The sequence below is a fragment of the Cherax quadricarinatus genome, chromosome 30, assembly GCF_038502225.1.
Source record: "Cherax quadricarinatus isolate ZL_2023a chromosome 30, ASM3850222v1, whole genome shotgun sequence".
Classification (NCBI taxonomy): domain Eukaryota; kingdom Metazoa; phylum Arthropoda; class Malacostraca; order Decapoda; family Parastacidae; genus Cherax; species Cherax quadricarinatus.
In genome coordinates this window covers 35,632,834-35,649,772 of record NC_091321.1, presented here as the reverse complement: position 1 = coordinate 35,649,772, position 16,939 = coordinate 35,632,834, and the positions used below count along the sequence as shown (strand labels likewise).

At 43.3% G+C, this 16,939-nt stretch overlaps 1 protein-coding gene across 3 annotated transcripts in view; it reads left to right on the top strand.

The window, feature by feature from the left end:
* Positions 1 to 16,939, top strand: part of LOC138853438 (cytochrome P450 9e2-like) — a 101,449-nt gene that overhangs the window by 43,994 nt on the left and 40,516 nt on the right. For 2 of the 3 annotated variants that reach the window (XM_070090101.1, XM_070090102.1), the window contains exons 2-4: positions 3,019 to 3,199; positions 3,398 to 4,334; positions 4,946 to 5,164. In XM_070090101.1, coding sequence (XP_069946202.1) covers positions 3,020 to 3,199; positions 3,398 to 4,334; positions 4,946 to 5,164 — 1,336 coding nt within the window. In that variant the 5' untranslated portion in view covers position 3,019. The remainder of the gene's footprint in view (positions 1 to 3,018; positions 3,200 to 3,397; positions 4,335 to 4,945; positions 5,165 to 16,939) is intronic. The other variant, XM_070090103.1, reaches the window with a different exon arrangement.

Here is a 16,939-nt window from a genome sequence, read left to right as displayed (position 1 = left end):
ATCGAAGGGGGACATTTTTTGTGACCTAGGTGTCCCAAATTCCTACTTGTCTAACTGATAAATAATAATTATCTTTGTTCATTTACTGTTATGTACATAATGATACATTCAGATAAATGTAATTTTCCACATTGGTATTAAAGCTAAGTGACTACATTATAGGTTGTGAGTTTAGCACTGTGAATGCTTTTGTTTGGGCACAATTCATAGTGTCTATATTGGAGTATCATAGGCATATTACAGGCAAACATTCTGGAGTATTTACCATGTTTTTATATTATTTATACTGTTCATAATGTTATATTAGATCAATTATGATAGGTAAATAAGCCGTAACATTGATATTATTACAATAATAAAATATATTTTCCAGCATCACGAGGCTCAAAAATTCCGCTGACGTAAACAAATATTACCAGATGGTTGCTGATTGGCTCTTAGATTCTGTATTAGCTACACTCACTCTGTTATGATGACAAATCGTCAATTATAATATTAGAAAGAATAATACAAGAAACTTAAAAAAAAAAAAAAAAAAGAATCTAAGAATTTACTGCATGTGAACAGGCATGCAACACACTGAGGCGTCACCATACATGTTATAAATGACTATAATTCCTTGTAGGAACATCGTTGTACAATAATTCTTATACCTTTGTGTTGCCAAAGAGTTAAGCTGTGTTTCTAAATGATTAGTTAAATTTTCGTATTTTTTCGATTTTTTTTTAATTCGCGTGGCATGCAAAAAAAAAAAAAGGTTTGACTACCGCCCGTAAAGCATCCTTCTTCATGTACAAACTTGCTCCCCGTCTTACTCTTAGTTCTTTCAATAATAACTTTACCATTCACCTTACCAGGTATACTCAGACAGAGACAGGCTGTTCCAGAGAGGGGACACAATTGTAAGCTGAAGACTCAGACGAGTCAGAGGGATATTAGGAAGTATTTTCTTCAGTCATAGAGTCGTCAGGAAGTGGAATAACCTAGCAAGTGATGTAGTGGAGGCAGGAACTATACATAGCTTTAAGACGAGGTATGACAAAGCTCTGGAAGCAGAATATCTAGTAGCGATCAGTGACGAGGCGGGGCCAGGAGCTGAGTCTCAGCCCCTGCAACCACAATTAGGTGAGTACTCAACAGGCATATTCCCCTATAGTTCTTACAATATTGTTTGTCCCCTTTTCCTTAATTCTAAGGCACTATGCATGCTCTCTGAGCCGTTATCGACATCATGCGAGCATCCATTCCAGATGGGATAGAAATTAAGAAACAAATTTTGTAAAACTGGTCAGCGATGACTTGGGGAGGAGGACATAATAATAATAATAATAATAATAATAATAATAATGATAACATCTTCATTTACTACAAGTACAAGGTATAGACAATAGCTGACATCTATGACGTAAGACTAACACCCAGATACCCATTTTAAACTGATGGGTGAACAGGGACAGGGACAGCAAGTGTCTTATGGAAACACATCCCTAATGGTTTCCAGCCATACCGGAGGAGATTCGAACCCCTGACCTCAGTGTGTGAGCTGAGTGTCCTAGCGTTCGAGCTACGGGACACCATAATGTTATGTACAGTCTAGGGGAAAGATCGTATATTTTTATATATGATGGCAGATGTCCTCGCCTTAGACACTCAGCATATACATACTGTGAGGTAATGTGTTGAGCTGAACATTACTTATTTAATTATAATACCTTAGAATATTTTGTGCTGGGGACTGTTTATATTTGAAGATATATATAAAAAAGTGGCATTTCCAGTTAAAGGTTGAAACACTTGTTGGTTATAAGTATTTTATGGGCTCTCGTTTATCTTCTCATCCAATTCTTTCTTCCAATTAAAATTTGAATGATCCTTTATTTTACACTTTACCACACTGCTGAAGGATGGGAGGGATGATAGTAGGTAAATTATTTTACACTTTACCACACTCTGCTGAAGGATGGGAGGGATGATAGTAGGTAAATTATTTTACACTTTACCACACTTTGCTGAAGGATGGGAGGGATGATAGTAGGTAAATTATTTTACACTTTACCACACTCTGCTGAAGGATGGGAGGGATGATAGTAGGTAAATTATTTTACACTTTACCACACTCTGCTGAAGAATGGGTGACATGGTAGTAGGTAAATTAATGGTTATCAAACAAACTGGGTACATAAGTTAGTTGTATATTGAAAAAAAAGTTGACTGTTATTCCTTTTCTGATTCCATCACACAGGTTGTGTTTTGTTGTATGAATTAGGAGACTTCGGGAATATTAAGAAGAATTTGTTAAGTCACAATGTGTTGTGTCACTTAGGAACTTCAAAGGTTTCTTTCAGAAGTTGAGGAGTTACTATAATTTAGGAATTATTATTATACAGGTTAGCCTATCATACACGTTGTAAATGTATCATTATTACAGAATAATAAAAGAAAGGTAAAAAGCCTATCATCAGTACTTATTGACACAAATTATATAATAATCTTTGCAATTATTCTGCAAAATCAAACCTGAACATCAAGAAACAATCTCACTCACTGATGTTCAACAACTCAGTTAATTTTGGTTAATCCAAGATAAGATGTGAACATTATTTTTACTTAATATGTTCACAATGGGTCACTAAGACAATTTGTATAGGAGAAAATATCAGAAAAATCCATTACTATCTCATGAATGGATCTTTTCAGACTTTTATCTTGCTTGACTCAATTTTGAAATAAAACTGAACATAAACACATAAAAATTTATGTACACCCGCAGTGTGTTGTTATTCTTCCTTTATGATATTTACATAGAGACTGAATTTCTTGTCTCAAGTGATGAAATCTGTCAGCCTCAGCTGAGAGTGTTTATGAGGGTAAGACGGAAAGGTGAGACAGAGGGATGAAAGGTAAATTGGCAAGGAGATTATTTAATTTACAGAATATTAATATAAAACTTTGAGATGTTCTTGGGATTAGTGACACAATACATTATAAAATAGTAAGTTATTTTCAATTGGTTTTCAGGATGGGAGTAGAGGTGTGGTTGTTGGTGGCTGGAGTAGTGATGGCAGCTTGGGCATACTCCCGCTGGCGCCACAGCTACTGGTCGTCTCGAGGAGTCTCAACCCCTCCTTATCTTCCCTTCCTCGGACATATCCATAAGATTTTATCGTTATCCCAGTCTCGATGGCATTATTTCGACGAGGTCTGTACTTGCTACTTAATGATCTTCATCCAAATCCTTGTCAAAGCTTTTGATGCAAGATCAACTCTTACTTGTTTTGGTAATGCATATTTTAAATAATAAAAAAAATAAAAGTATTTAGGAATTATAAGAATTACTTCTGAAAGGTGAGAAAATGGTGGTTAATACGCTCACATTTTGATGAGAATCTGCTTTCAGGTGTATCACAAGTATGGAGGTTCAACGTTCAGTGGACTGTATGAGCTGTTCCATCCTGTTCTCATGATTGGCGATCCTGACTTACTCAAAAACATCTTAGTTAAGGATTTTGATCATTTTGTGGACCGTCGAAAGTTTCTATCTGAAGAAGGAAGCATTTCAAACGAAATGCTGATTAACCTTACCGGAGATGAGTGGAAGACTCTCCGGGGAATCATGAGTCCCACTTTCACGTCTGGCAAGATGCGCTCCATGTTTCCTCTGATGTGTGAGAAGGCCGATGCTCTTGTTTCTTTTTCTCTTAAAGAAGCAGCTAACAAACCTTTTGTTGACATGAAGGTAAACTTTGGAAGGTTTGCTATGGATACTATTGCTTCCTGTGCTTTTGGTATTGAATGTAATTCTTTTAAGAGCGAGGTGCCAGAGTTTTCCAAATATGCTGACATGTTTTTTAATTTTTCCTTTTTAACGATTATAAAATTTACTCTTTTCAACATGTTCCCGACGATCGGTAATGCCTTGAGAATCAAAATAGATTCACCATGCACAAAATTCTTTTCGAATGTTGTAGAAGAGACAATTGCAGCCAGAAATGCAGGACAAAGACGGGGTGATTACTTGGACTTGCTCTTGGACGCTCGAGCTGATGTTAACCATCCCATTATTACTGACACATCAATTGTCCCACACAACCAGTCCACCACTACCCAGGGCCAAACTGCCCAGGAGACCATTATTACTGACACGTCAATTGTCCCACACAACCAGTCCACCACTACCCAGGACCGAACTGCCCAGGAGACCATCATTACTGACACATCAACTGTCCCACACAACCAGTCCACCACTACCCAGGACCGAACTGCCCAGGAGACCATCAGCCACGACTCTTTTGTCACTAACGTTAACAGCATTCCCGTCAATCATTCTAAGCAAGGTCAGTGATGATACATTATCAGAATATTTTGGATAACTCCTAAAAAGTGTAGTGATATTATTTGCATTATCATGTAAAGTTCTAAACCCTTGTGAATCATAATTATATAAGAGTCTCATTCAGTTAAACTTAGATGGTTTTGGTATTCAACGATGACTTAAATTTATTAGCCATTCGATTATTGAGGAGCATCACATGGTATGTTGTTTCTTTGAGAAACCCAACCCACCAGCCCACCAACCCTCCAGCCCACCAACCCACCAAATGATTACAAAATATTATAGCTTAACATGAAACAATATTGTTGCATTCAAATACATAGTTAAAGCAATCATTGTGATGCAATGTTTGAAAATTATGATTAAATTAAATTTCAGGTCAATTTTAAGATTTGACTCGCTACGATTCCGACATTTTATTTTTACTTTTTCTCTTTTCATTGAACGTTATCATTATGATAAAACTGAAACACTAGATAATAGTTGAAATATTGCAAGACCTAAAAATTTGGATTTGATAAAACATAGTTTATATCAAGTTTAAAATTTGGTTGTAAAATATACATTAACCATCATAACTAAGGGCATAACTAAGTTATCATATCATTACAGTGTTGACCAGCAAGAGTATCGTGGCACAGAGTGTGTTGTTCCTTGTCGCTGGCTACGACACCACAGCGTCTACTCTGGCCTTCTCATCATTCCTACTGGCCAAGCATCCCATACATCAGCAGCGTCTCCGTGAGGAGATAAAGCAGATTATCCATGAATATGGTGATATTACCTACCAGGGCATCATGGAAGCCAAATTCCTCAACGCTTGTCTCATGGGTGAGATTCTGGTTTAGGGAGTAACGGAACGGGTGGAGATTAACCTTGGCTCTTACAAGATTCATTTGTGGTCACAGATTGGCCAATACTAACTTACCTTTGGTGTTTAGAAATGTATCTAGTAGAATGGATCCTATTAAAGCCAGCTTGCCCAGTTGTTGACGCACTGGTTTTTGAGTTTTAAGACTCGCTTCCCATGGGTTCCATCCCCACATGTTCCGTGATTTGTTTGCAGTTGTGTTATTAACATTTCCTAAGTCTTGCTTGAGTGCATAGTTGAAGATGACGGTCAGATGTTAAATGAAAATTGTCAGTGTGGACATAATTCTTTTAAGTTTTCTATGGACTGTGACTTTTAAAATTATGTTCATGTCAGATGTGCATTTACTATTTATTTCTTGTTGATGACTTAAATATCAATAGACGACCTAGTAATAATTCATCATTACATTGTTAACTAATATTTAAAATTCAACATCATCTTGCCATCACCATTCTCCTGCTATATCTCGAGAGTGTTTTCGTTGATATTATTAAAAAAAATTACTGCAATATTTTAAGCAATGTAGAAAATTCATACGTGGAAAAACAGAAGCAACTGGTAGAGAAACTTCTTCAAACGTTTCGCCTGTGGATGACACTGTCAGTGTACAGTTGTGGCTAACAAGCATAATTAAAAACATAAGAAAGAAGGAACACTGCAACAGGCCTACTGACCCATGCGGAGCACGTCCATGTCCACCCCCAGGATTACCTCAATGACCCACCCAGTCTGGTCAGGTCATATTCACTTAAGGAAGGAGCACGGCACCAAACCCAGCAGCACAATCTAGTCAGGTCCAACTCACACCCACCCACACAGTGTCTTACACTGAGTGTAGCAACATGCTGGTGGTCACACTAATGTAACACAACAAGTGTCTTACACTGAGTGTAGCAACATGCTGGTGGTCACACTAATGTAACACAACAAGTGTCCTACACTGAGTGTAGCAACATGCTGGTGGTCACACTAATGTAACACAACAAGTGTCCTACACTGAGTGTAGCAACATGCTGGTGGTCACACTAATGTAACACAACAAGTGTCCTACACTGAGTGTAGCAACATGCTGGTGGTCACACTAATGTAACACAACAAGTGTCCTACACTGAGTGTAGCAACATGCTGGTGGTCACACTAATGTAACACAACAAGTGTCCTACACTGAGTGTAGCAACATGCTGGTGGTCACACTAATGTAACACAACAAGTGTCCTACACTGAGTATAGCAACATGCTGGTGGTCACACTAATGTAACACAACAAGTGTCTTACACTGAGTGTAGCAACATGCTGGTGGTCACACTAATGTAACACAACAAGTGTCCTACACTGAGTGTAGCAACATGCTGGTGGTCACACTAATGTAACACAACAAGTGTCTTACACTGAGTGTAGCAACATGCTGGTGGTCACACTAATGTAACACAACAAGTGTCCTACACTGAGTGTAGCAACATGCTGGTGGTCACACTAATGTAACACAATAAGTGTCGTAATAAAGTTGGTAGAATTACCGACAATATGTAAAGTAAAAGGACACAAGTGCAACTAATGTGACATTTATTGTGGCAACGTTTCGCTCTCCAGGAGCTTTATCAAGCCATTACAAACAATACATGGACACAGAGGGCATATAAAGGCTCAGAGTGAGGTGCAATACTAGAGAGGTAACATTTCGATGTTCACTAGTGGTCGTAGTAGTAGTAGTAGTGGTAGTGACAAAAGTAATACAATATAATAGAGCAATTAATTCGTACAAGAGTAAAAGGATATAAAAGCTATTACTTGGGTAACATAAAAATAGGTTGGACAAATATAGACTGGAAAGAGGCAGCTTGTTTCAGTGTTCACTCTCTGTAATGTGCTTTGTGTAGTATAACAGGAGAGACTATGTGATGGCAGGGTTTACTGTTTTCAGGAGGATTCTTGCTAAGACTTGGGAGATGGTGAAGCTGCCGTTGTTTTGTTTAATTGTATTCGAAACAGCGATCAGTGCTGATTCGAGGCACTTGCGTCTGCGGAAATTAGTTTCTTTGATCACTAATTCCTCTCAGACCAATCACGTCAGGAATAGGCAGTGCTCCACACAAACTAGCCGGAGTTCTTGCCAAACATCTTTCCTGCCTTCTGGGGACCATCAGCCCCGCTCATCTTAAACACTCAGGCGACCTTCTCAACCGCATCCGTAATCTCTCCATCCGTAACAAGAAACTAAGCAGTTTGGATGTGACTTCCCTCTTCACAAAAGTACCTACCAAAACAGCCATCGAGGTTCTACGACGTAAAGTCAATCAGGACCTTAATCTTCCTCTACCTCTCGAAGATTTTGTTGACTTGATTGAACTCTGTGTTTATTTCAACTGTTTTTCTTTCAATAACAAGCTCTACAAACAAACCTACGGCATGGGAATGGGGTCCCCCATAAGTGCCGTCCTAGCCAACTTATATATGGAACACCTAGAGTCCGAACACTTCGCAAACATCATCCCTTCAAGCGTCACTTGGTTACGTTACGTGGACGATGTCCTCGTAATAACTCCAAAACGTTTTGATGTACGGGATCTTCAGGCAAGGCTCAACGCAGTTGAACCGGCGATTCAGTTTACACTAGAAGAAGAGTCCAATGACAAGCTACCTTTCCTCGACGTCCTCATTCACAAAGTAAACAATAACCTAAGATTTCAAGTTTATCGGAAACCCACAAATAAAAATGATCTTACACACTTCTATTCCAGTCAATATACCAAGACCAAAAGAGGCATCATCATCTGGTTTTTCCTAAGAGCATACCGAATTTGTAGTCCTGAGTTTCTTGACGTGGAATGTACATATATTCACCAAACATTCACCGAGTTACATTTTCCTTCTTTTTTCATCAAAGACTGCAAAAAAAGAGCTCTTCAAATCATTAATTCTCCCTGCATCAACACCACTCCCAACAAAGTTATAATTCTTCCCAATAGCCAGGTTGCACTGAACATCTCAAAAGTACTTTCACAAGCTAACACCAGAGTCGCCATCGCTTCTAGCACTTCAATAAAGGATCTAACCAGGACACAATCCAAGCACCACGAACCAGTCAATGCAGGAGTTTACACTTTACCCTGTGGAGGCTGTGACAAGATTTACGTAGGTGAAACAGCAAGAAACCTCGACACCCGCCTCAATGAACACATTTACGCATGTAGGAACGATAACTTGAACAACGCCTGTGTACAACACCGAAATTCCACCAATCATCTCATGAAATTCAGAGACGCCCAATTAGTGATCAAAGAAACTAATTTCCGCAGACGCAAGTGCCTCGAATCAGCACTGATCGCTGTTTCGAATACAATTAAACAAAACGACGGCAGCTTCACCATCTCCCAAGTCTTAGCAAGAATCCTCCTGAAAACAGTAAACCCTGCCATCACATAGTCTCTCCTGTTATACTACACAAAGCACATTACAGAGAGTGAACACTGAAACAAGCTGCCTCTTTCCAGTCTATATTTGTCCAACCTATTTTTATGTTACCCAAGTATTAGCTTTTATATCCTTTTACTCTTGTACGAATTAATTGCTCTATCATATTGTATTACTTTTGTCACTACCACTACCACTACTATTACTACCACTAGTGAACATCGAAATGTTACCTCACTAGCATTGCACCTCACTCTGAGCCTTTATATACCCTCTGTGTCCATGTATTGTTTGTAGTTTCCATAGGAGGCGGTTTAACACCATCCTCTCAGCAGTCTTGGCTAAGCAGCTGGTCAGCGATATGGGTCTCATACTGCCTGGGTCCTTGGGCTTTGGAATTGGTACGATGGTAGCTTTCTTCCAAGCTGCTGGGAGTGTCCTGGCCCTCCACGACTTGTTAATGACGTCTAGTATGGCCTCCCATCCACTCTGCCCAGCCCGTGCAATCATGGAGTATGTAACACCATCGATGCCCGGAGCAGTGTCACCTGTGTTCTTAATGGCACGTCGGAGTTCCAAGTCCGTGAGGTCTTCATCAGTTACATCTTCCGACTCACATGCAGCTTGTATCGTTAGCTGGCGCTGTGGCAGAAGATCCGTCTGTATATTCCGGATGTCCTGTGGGAGCTGAGTGGATGCTCCCCTGGAAGTGAAAAGCTCCACTAGTTTCTCAGCTTCCTGGGATGGGTTCGGGTGTGCTGGTGGCCTCGGCTTGCTCTTGCCATTTGCTATGTTGAGTTTGCCCCATATCTCAGATAAGGTGGTGTGATGCCCGAATGTTGAGCACCACTCCAGCCATTTCTCAGTTTTTACTCTGAGAGAGACTCTGCGGGCATGCTGCACAATGGCTCTCAGAGTATTCCTGTTCTCTGCCGTAGGGTTACGCCTGTATAGCTTCCTAAAAGAGTTGATGCGGTGGTTCTGCTCCCGCACCTCGTCGTTGTAGAACCACCAGTCTCTTTTGTGAGTGTGTCCTGCGGACTTCTTTGGAATTGCGCACTCTGCTGCCTGGATGAGAACAGTGATTAGCTCCTGTTCAGCTGTATCACAGTCTTCAGATAGAGAGTATGTGGACCACCAGTCATGAAGATAATCCTGAAACACCTTCCAGTTGGCCCTCTTTACGTCCCATCTAGGAGGCAGCACAACTGTGGGAGGCCTGTTGATGTTGAAGGTGGTGATCACTGCAAAGTGGTCACTGACAAGGTGAGGATGAGTTTCCCATGTGGCTCCTGCTGCGAATTGTCTTGACCCGAAGGTAAGGTCGAGGCAGCCACCCAACAGGTGTGTGGGGTCTCCATTGTTTAGCAACTTTACCTCTGGAATATCGTGTAGGAGCATTGCTATGTGTCTGCCAGCAGCATTGGTTGCTGAGTGAGAGTGCAGCATTGGGTGATGTGCGTTGAAATCTCCACCCACAATAATACACTCAGTGCGTGCTAGTGCGAGGAGCTCCGCAATGTCAAGGGTGTGTCTTGGGTTCTTGTAGATGTTATAGATGGTAATGGGCGCCCCAGGTATGTGCACAAGGATGGCCTGTACCTCGACATCCTCCCCACAGTCCACAGGGTTGGCTATAACCTCGTGAGGTATTGTATTGGATACAAATACAGCTGTGCCTCTGCAGTGAACGCCCGGGTCCGTGTGCCGAAAATACCCAGCAAAACCGGGTAGTCTTGGGCACATAGTCGGGACAGTCAGAGTTTCTTGTAGCAAGACGATATCAACCCGATCCCGAATTACTGCCTCCAGCAAGAGGTGCTGTTTGCCCCTCAGGCCCTGAATGTTCCACTGTAGGACCTTGAGGGTGTGATTTGGTACCGAGGTTATTCCATTGCTGTTGTTTCCTGAGCTGGAGACTGAGTCCTGCCCGCTCTGAGAACCTGCAAATTCATGGCATCCACTGTCTCCTCTTCGGTCAGAAAGCACACTCTCAGGAGCGTACTGACCATCTGCCGGAATGCGCTCTGTTGTTCCGTGGAGTTGATTGTGTTGCAAATAAGATCTGTGAACACCTTGATGAGTGCTACGAGATCCTCCCTGGTGAGGGCCTGCTTTGGAGTTGGGTTCGAAAGAGTGGATATTATCTGGGTTGTTGTGGTCTGTAGGGACTGCTGAGGGTTGGATTTCTTTATTGTATGCACCGTGGTCTGTTGCTGTATACCAGGTTGGGTAGCCGGGATCTGCTGGTGAGGTGCCAGTTGAGTCTGCAAAGTGCCTGTGCCGGGTAAGGAGTGCCTGCGTTGTCGTGCTATGGCCGGTGGGGGCTCGTTTAGTGCCGCCTGCTGATCGCATTGACCAGATGCACCCTGTTGACGCCTCCTGTTCCTCTTGTTTCTGTTTCTTCGTTGAGGTAGGGGTGCAGGAGGTTCTTGACCTTGACGCCTGGTTGAGGCTTCTAGGGTTGGGAATTCCTGGGCATTGACTTGGGTTAGCTGCTGAGAGATCTGTGGTATGGCAGGGTTCTCTGCACCCATCGTTTGCTGAGAGTGATGATCCGTCGTAGCCTGTTGCCGAGTTTTTGGCGTCTTCCAGACTTCTTGAATTCTGGCGAGCCTCTCGGGGCATCGAGGATTCCAGGCATGGTGTTTCTGCCTGCAGTTCGGGCATTGTGGAGTGGGTGGCAATGCATTTTTCAGCTTGGTGATGCATTCCTCGGTAGGGTGGTGCTGGCTGCAGACACCGCAGATTACTCTGTTTGGACAGAGTGCACCCAGGTGTCCATAACGCTGACACTTGAAACAGCGAACTGGTTCTGCTGTGAAGGTCCTGACATCGTACCTGCCCCAAGAACCGAGATCCAGCTGGGATGGCAGTGGTCCTACATGCTGAATGAGAACCTGTCGGGTTGGTGCATTGCCTGCCGTCTTTGCCTTGAGACGTTGAGCTGACACCACACTGGGGTGAGCTGCTACTGCCTCGATGGGCATCATCAGCGGGTATCGCATCACTACACCCTTGGTGATCTTCTGCCGAGAGTCCAGTTCCTCCAGGGTGAATGAGCGATCTGTCTCCATGACTCTCTTCAAGGTGGTATACATTTCCTTGTTGAGAGGAGTCAATATTGGTTCTCCCCTCAAGTTGAACCATATCTTGAACTTCAGGTTGTGTCGTGATTCCAGGTATGAAACAACCCCATAGTGGGTTCTGTGGTCCCCGTAAGACTTCACCTTGAATTTGCCAGGTCGGTTGAGCTGGTTTGCCTGCTCCTTGGACGGATGGCGCTTCTTCTTGTTGTCCACAGTGTTCCATCCCTCTTGGTTTTCGGGGGGTGGGGTGTTTATTTCCGCACCTGTTTCTATTGTCGCTGGCTCCATGGTTGGGACTGTCAGATCTGCTACAATGTGAGCAGGATCTTCCTCTTCCTCTCGCAACTTCTTCGCTAGAATTTCGCCCCACATTTCCAAATCTGAGTCCTCTGTCGTGTTCATGGAGCATCGTGACCTCTTCTTTTCGGCAGAAGCCATGTGCCTATCTTGTGATAAGGTAGTGAACTCCGTGAACTGAGTGTGTGTCAATGGATTGTCGTAATACGATTGTACGTATGGAAACTTGGACCCTCTCATCATCACATATTTGGCTTCACCAAAGGAGTGGGTACAGCAGAGTGCATAACCACTCTACTAAGCCAGATTGCTGACAGTAACAAAAAACCTAGTATTGTCGTCTACCTCGACCTTGAAAAGGCATTTGAGCTAGCCAGCCCCACAGCAATTCTGGCAATACTAGCTCGGAAGGGAATCAAAGGACGCCTCCTGGCCTGGATAGAGTCCTACCTTAGGGGCAGGCAGGCCTGTGTCAGCTTTCAGGGACACTACTCTTCCTTTAAATCCCTGGAAAACGGTACTCCACAAGGAGGTGTGCTCAGTCCTACCCTGTTTAACATCCTTATGCAGGAACTTGTGAGCCTTCCCTTTCATAGTGGTACACAGCTCCTCAGCTATGCTGATGATCTTGCACTCGTAGTGAATGGGAAAGGCAATTTAGAACGACAGGCTCAGAGAGCTTTGGACCTAATTACGCAGTCTTGCAAGGAACTAGGCCTCAAGATCTCGGCCGAGAAATCTCTTGCAATGATGTTCAAGGGACCAGATCCTGTGAATAGATTACATATTCAGGATATAGAACTTGAGTGGACAGGCTCCTACATGTACTTGGGAATCTACATTGATAAAAAGCTGTCCTTTCAGAAACAGGCCGAGTATGTCAGGTCACGTGCTCTACTCAGACTCAACGCCATGAGAGCCATGACGAGGCACCATGCAGGGGCAAGCAAAGATGTACTTCGCTTGTACTATATACAAGCTATACGCTCGCTCATTGACTACGGTGCACCGGCGTTAGCTCATCTCTTCCCGCAGAGCAGGCAAAGAGTGGAGGTCGTACAAAATCAGGCGATAAGAACTATGCTTGGGGCCCCCATCTGGACCAGCACAGTATGTCTCAAATCTGAGGCCCGGCTTCCTTCATTGGCTGACAGAGTAAGATACATAAACGCCTGCAAAGTGGCCACGATTCTGCACAGGCAGCAAGGTACCCCACTAAGGAGACGGATATTGACAACCATGGCACAAGATCCCACACTCTTCACGGACTACTCCTGGATTCGTTCGTTTTGTGCTGCTGGGCGGAAGCTGCTGCCTATACAACTACTCCTTGAGAAGAGTTGAGACCCTCCTGTTGCTGGGTACCATACACCGCCTCCCTGGCGCCCAGATCCAGCCGATGTTTGCATCATGCAGCTACCCATCTCTAAGCGTCTCTGCAGTCAAGACACTCTCAGCAATCATGCTGAGACAAGCATGGCACTGGCAGAGGGAGGCACATGTGCAGTGTATTTCACAGATGGTTCTGTCGACCCTGACAGGAAGAGAGCAGCAGCTGGACTGTACCACAATGGTCACTCACAAGGCTGGCGACTCCCTGACCACTGCACGATCCTTCAAGCTGAGCTGGTGGCGATTCAGCAGGCATTGTCACATGCCCTACGACATAGACTCCGACCTGTCATACATGTTGATTCCACCTCTGCAATCAATGCCCTCTCCCATCCTCAACCACAGGACAATGTTCACCTCATCACATCGATCCTGAGCATAATGACACCCTTAGAAGTTCAGGGTAACAGATCGACATTGAACTGGATCCCCAGCCATGCTGGCATCCGGGGAAATGAGGCGGCAGATGATGCAGCCAAGGCAGCAACACACTATCCACATGTTGGGATTACTGTCCCAATCAGCCTACGACAGACCAAACTGGTGGCTGCCAGAGCCACGAAACTTATGGGGGAGGTCTTAGGTGATACCCCATCTCAACAGTGGTACCGAGCAGCGACTCAGGGAGAACCCCCTCCATATGATAGAAGCTGGTCCAGAGCGCAGTGTACCGCCATCCATCGGCTTCGTTTGGGCTTTCCCACAGTCAAGATGATGGTAGACAAGGCTGAGGAGGAGATGTGCCAGTACTGTCAGCACGTTGTCCAGCGGCCCCTAACACACTATCTTCTGGAGTGCGAAGTTACTGAGACACTCCGCAGGCAACTAGGAGTGATATTCCCTCCCGAAGAGGAACCAGAGATGACTGCGGCGACACTAGTGTACCATGGAGTCAACGAACCAAACAAGCTGTTACCTGTGATAACGACATATCCTCCTCCTCGCTAGTGTCCATAGTTAGGAGTACATACGGTGTTGTCGCTTATGAGATGCACCAGTTGAACTGACCAGAAGAGTGCTTGAACAGCATGTGTCGCATCATTGTAGAAACCTTTCTCCCTCGGGAGCCAGAGACGGGTCATCGCAAGATTGAGACCTGTGCCAGGACTACGGTCTTGGCGAACATTATACATACATACATGTATTGTTTGTAATGGCTTGATAAAGCTCCTGGAGAGCGAAACGTTGCCACAATAAATGTCACATTAGTTGCACTTGTGTCCTTTTACTTTACACAACAAGTGTCCTACACTGAGTGTAGCAACATGCTGGTGGTCACACTAATGTAACACAACAAGTGTCCTACACTGAGTGTAGCAACATGCTGGTGGTCACACTAATGTAACACAACAAGTGTCCTACACTGAGTGTAGCAACATGCTGGTGGTCACACTAATGTAACACAACAAGTGTCCTACACTGAGTGTAGCAACATGTTGGTGGTCACACTAATGTAACACAACAAGTGTCTTACACTGAGTGTAGCAACATGCTGGTGGTCACACTAATGTAACACAACAAGTGTCCTACACTGAGTGTAGCAACATGCTGGTGGTCACACTAATGTAACACAACAAGTGTCCTACACTGAGTGTAGCAACATGCTGGTGGTCACGGTGTTATATCAAATGTTCTGTAGATATTGGCAGTTTAGTACAGTTCTAGACACCATTTATTTAAGGAACCGTACTGCCTGTTTTAATAAACATTCTGAACTTAATATAACTGTCTTTAGCTTGTTCGTAACAATATTTCATTAACAACACATCAACTGTCTGCCACTGAATGTAAGAACTGGCTGATAGTTGATAAATAAGACACTTGTGCATTATATACACATCACTGTGCATTATATGCACATCACTGTGCATTATATGCACATCACTGTGCATTATATGCACATCACTGTGCATTATATGCACATCTTTGTGCATCAATTTTGAAGTGTTTATCCAGCTAATGGCTTTTTGAGTCCAACGTAGAGAAAGATTGAAAATTAGGAGAAGGTTGAGGTAATCCGTCCCTGAGCCTAGAGTTGTGTTCAGTCCATCAGTCATGATAAAAGTGGGTTATTCACGAAAAATGGGCTTATATACTTATGACAGGTGAAATGGAACAGTGGTAGGCAGTGTTATCAGTGGACAAAAGCAACAGTGGAAGTCGGTGGTGTGTGTATGTCGTGTCTGTCTAGTGAAACGTTTCCAGAGTAAAGATACCCGTATGTCGCACAAGTGTCTCATTCTTACACACAGGTTGATAGTCACTGTAATATGACAGATACTTGTACTTTCTCACACTGCCTGCAGCAATAGCCTGATTGATAAATAACACACATTTGAGACATGGGTATCTTTATTGCCAAATTTTTTGCTTGTTCAACAACCTTCCTTATGAGAAGCTAACATGTGCCGTGTGTAGAGTAAAAAACAAATTGAAAATATCGAAAATTGAGTTAAGTTTATAGAAAAATTACTTAACAATCTGGCAACACTTTGGTATAAGTCCCCTTGTTGTACCATATTTGTACAAGGTAAGATACTCTTTCTTTGTTGGGTTTATCAGGGCCACTGACAGCATAAGCCGTATCAAGCCCGATTTCTCGATGGCTCGAGGAACATTTGTTGACCAAGGCTGGATGATGAGAGAAAAGGAACAAAAGTTCCTTTGTAAATAGAGATAGAAACGTGAAGTTTCCAATTAGATTCGTGGACCACCTTGCCAAGCTCCAGCACAGTGGGACGCACACACTCTCACCTGAGTTCAGTAACCGGCTTCCCACCAAAGACCGTTAAACAATTATCCGCAGAGCGGAAAAAATGTAGCTGGCCAAAAGTAAGCCGAGGAAGAGGTACCCCTCCTGCAGAGTGCCCAGTGAGCAAAGTAGATGAGGACAAATATCCCACAGAGAATGGGGAAAATTTATCACCAATACTCAGGAGAGAGAGAGAGAGAGAGGCGTCCACACCCAGCGAAGGCTGCCGCAGAAGTTCGGCGAGACTCTCACAGGAGTCGGTATCTGTGCTAAAATGTTTCACAATTACGCTTATTTACTTATCACAATTTCTCTTATATAACATAAGACATAATTCCTATTTCTTGAAAGTGTACCATTAATAATAAACGGATTGAAGTGATTTTTACAACAAAAGCGAAAGAATTATAGTTTTACAAGATTATAGAAATCTTGTGAAGTATCACAAATATTTTTATATTTGTGTGGGGGGTAAAAGGCCGATATTTTCCTAAATGTCAAAGATTTATAACTGTTTATTTATTTTTTTTTTTTTGAGAATGAAGTTAAGTGTCTGGGGCCCAAGACTGCTCATTTGCCTCCCAGTATACATAAGGGGGATTACCAATAGACCCCTGGCTGCCTTCGAGGCACTGGATGGGCACCTGGAGTCAGTGCCTGACCAACCGGGCTGTGGTTCGTACGTCAGCTTGCGTGCAGCCAGCAATAACAGCCTGGTTAATCAGAGCCTGATCCACCATGACGCCTGGTCACAGACCGGGCTGCGGGGGCGTTGACCCCCGAAACCCTGT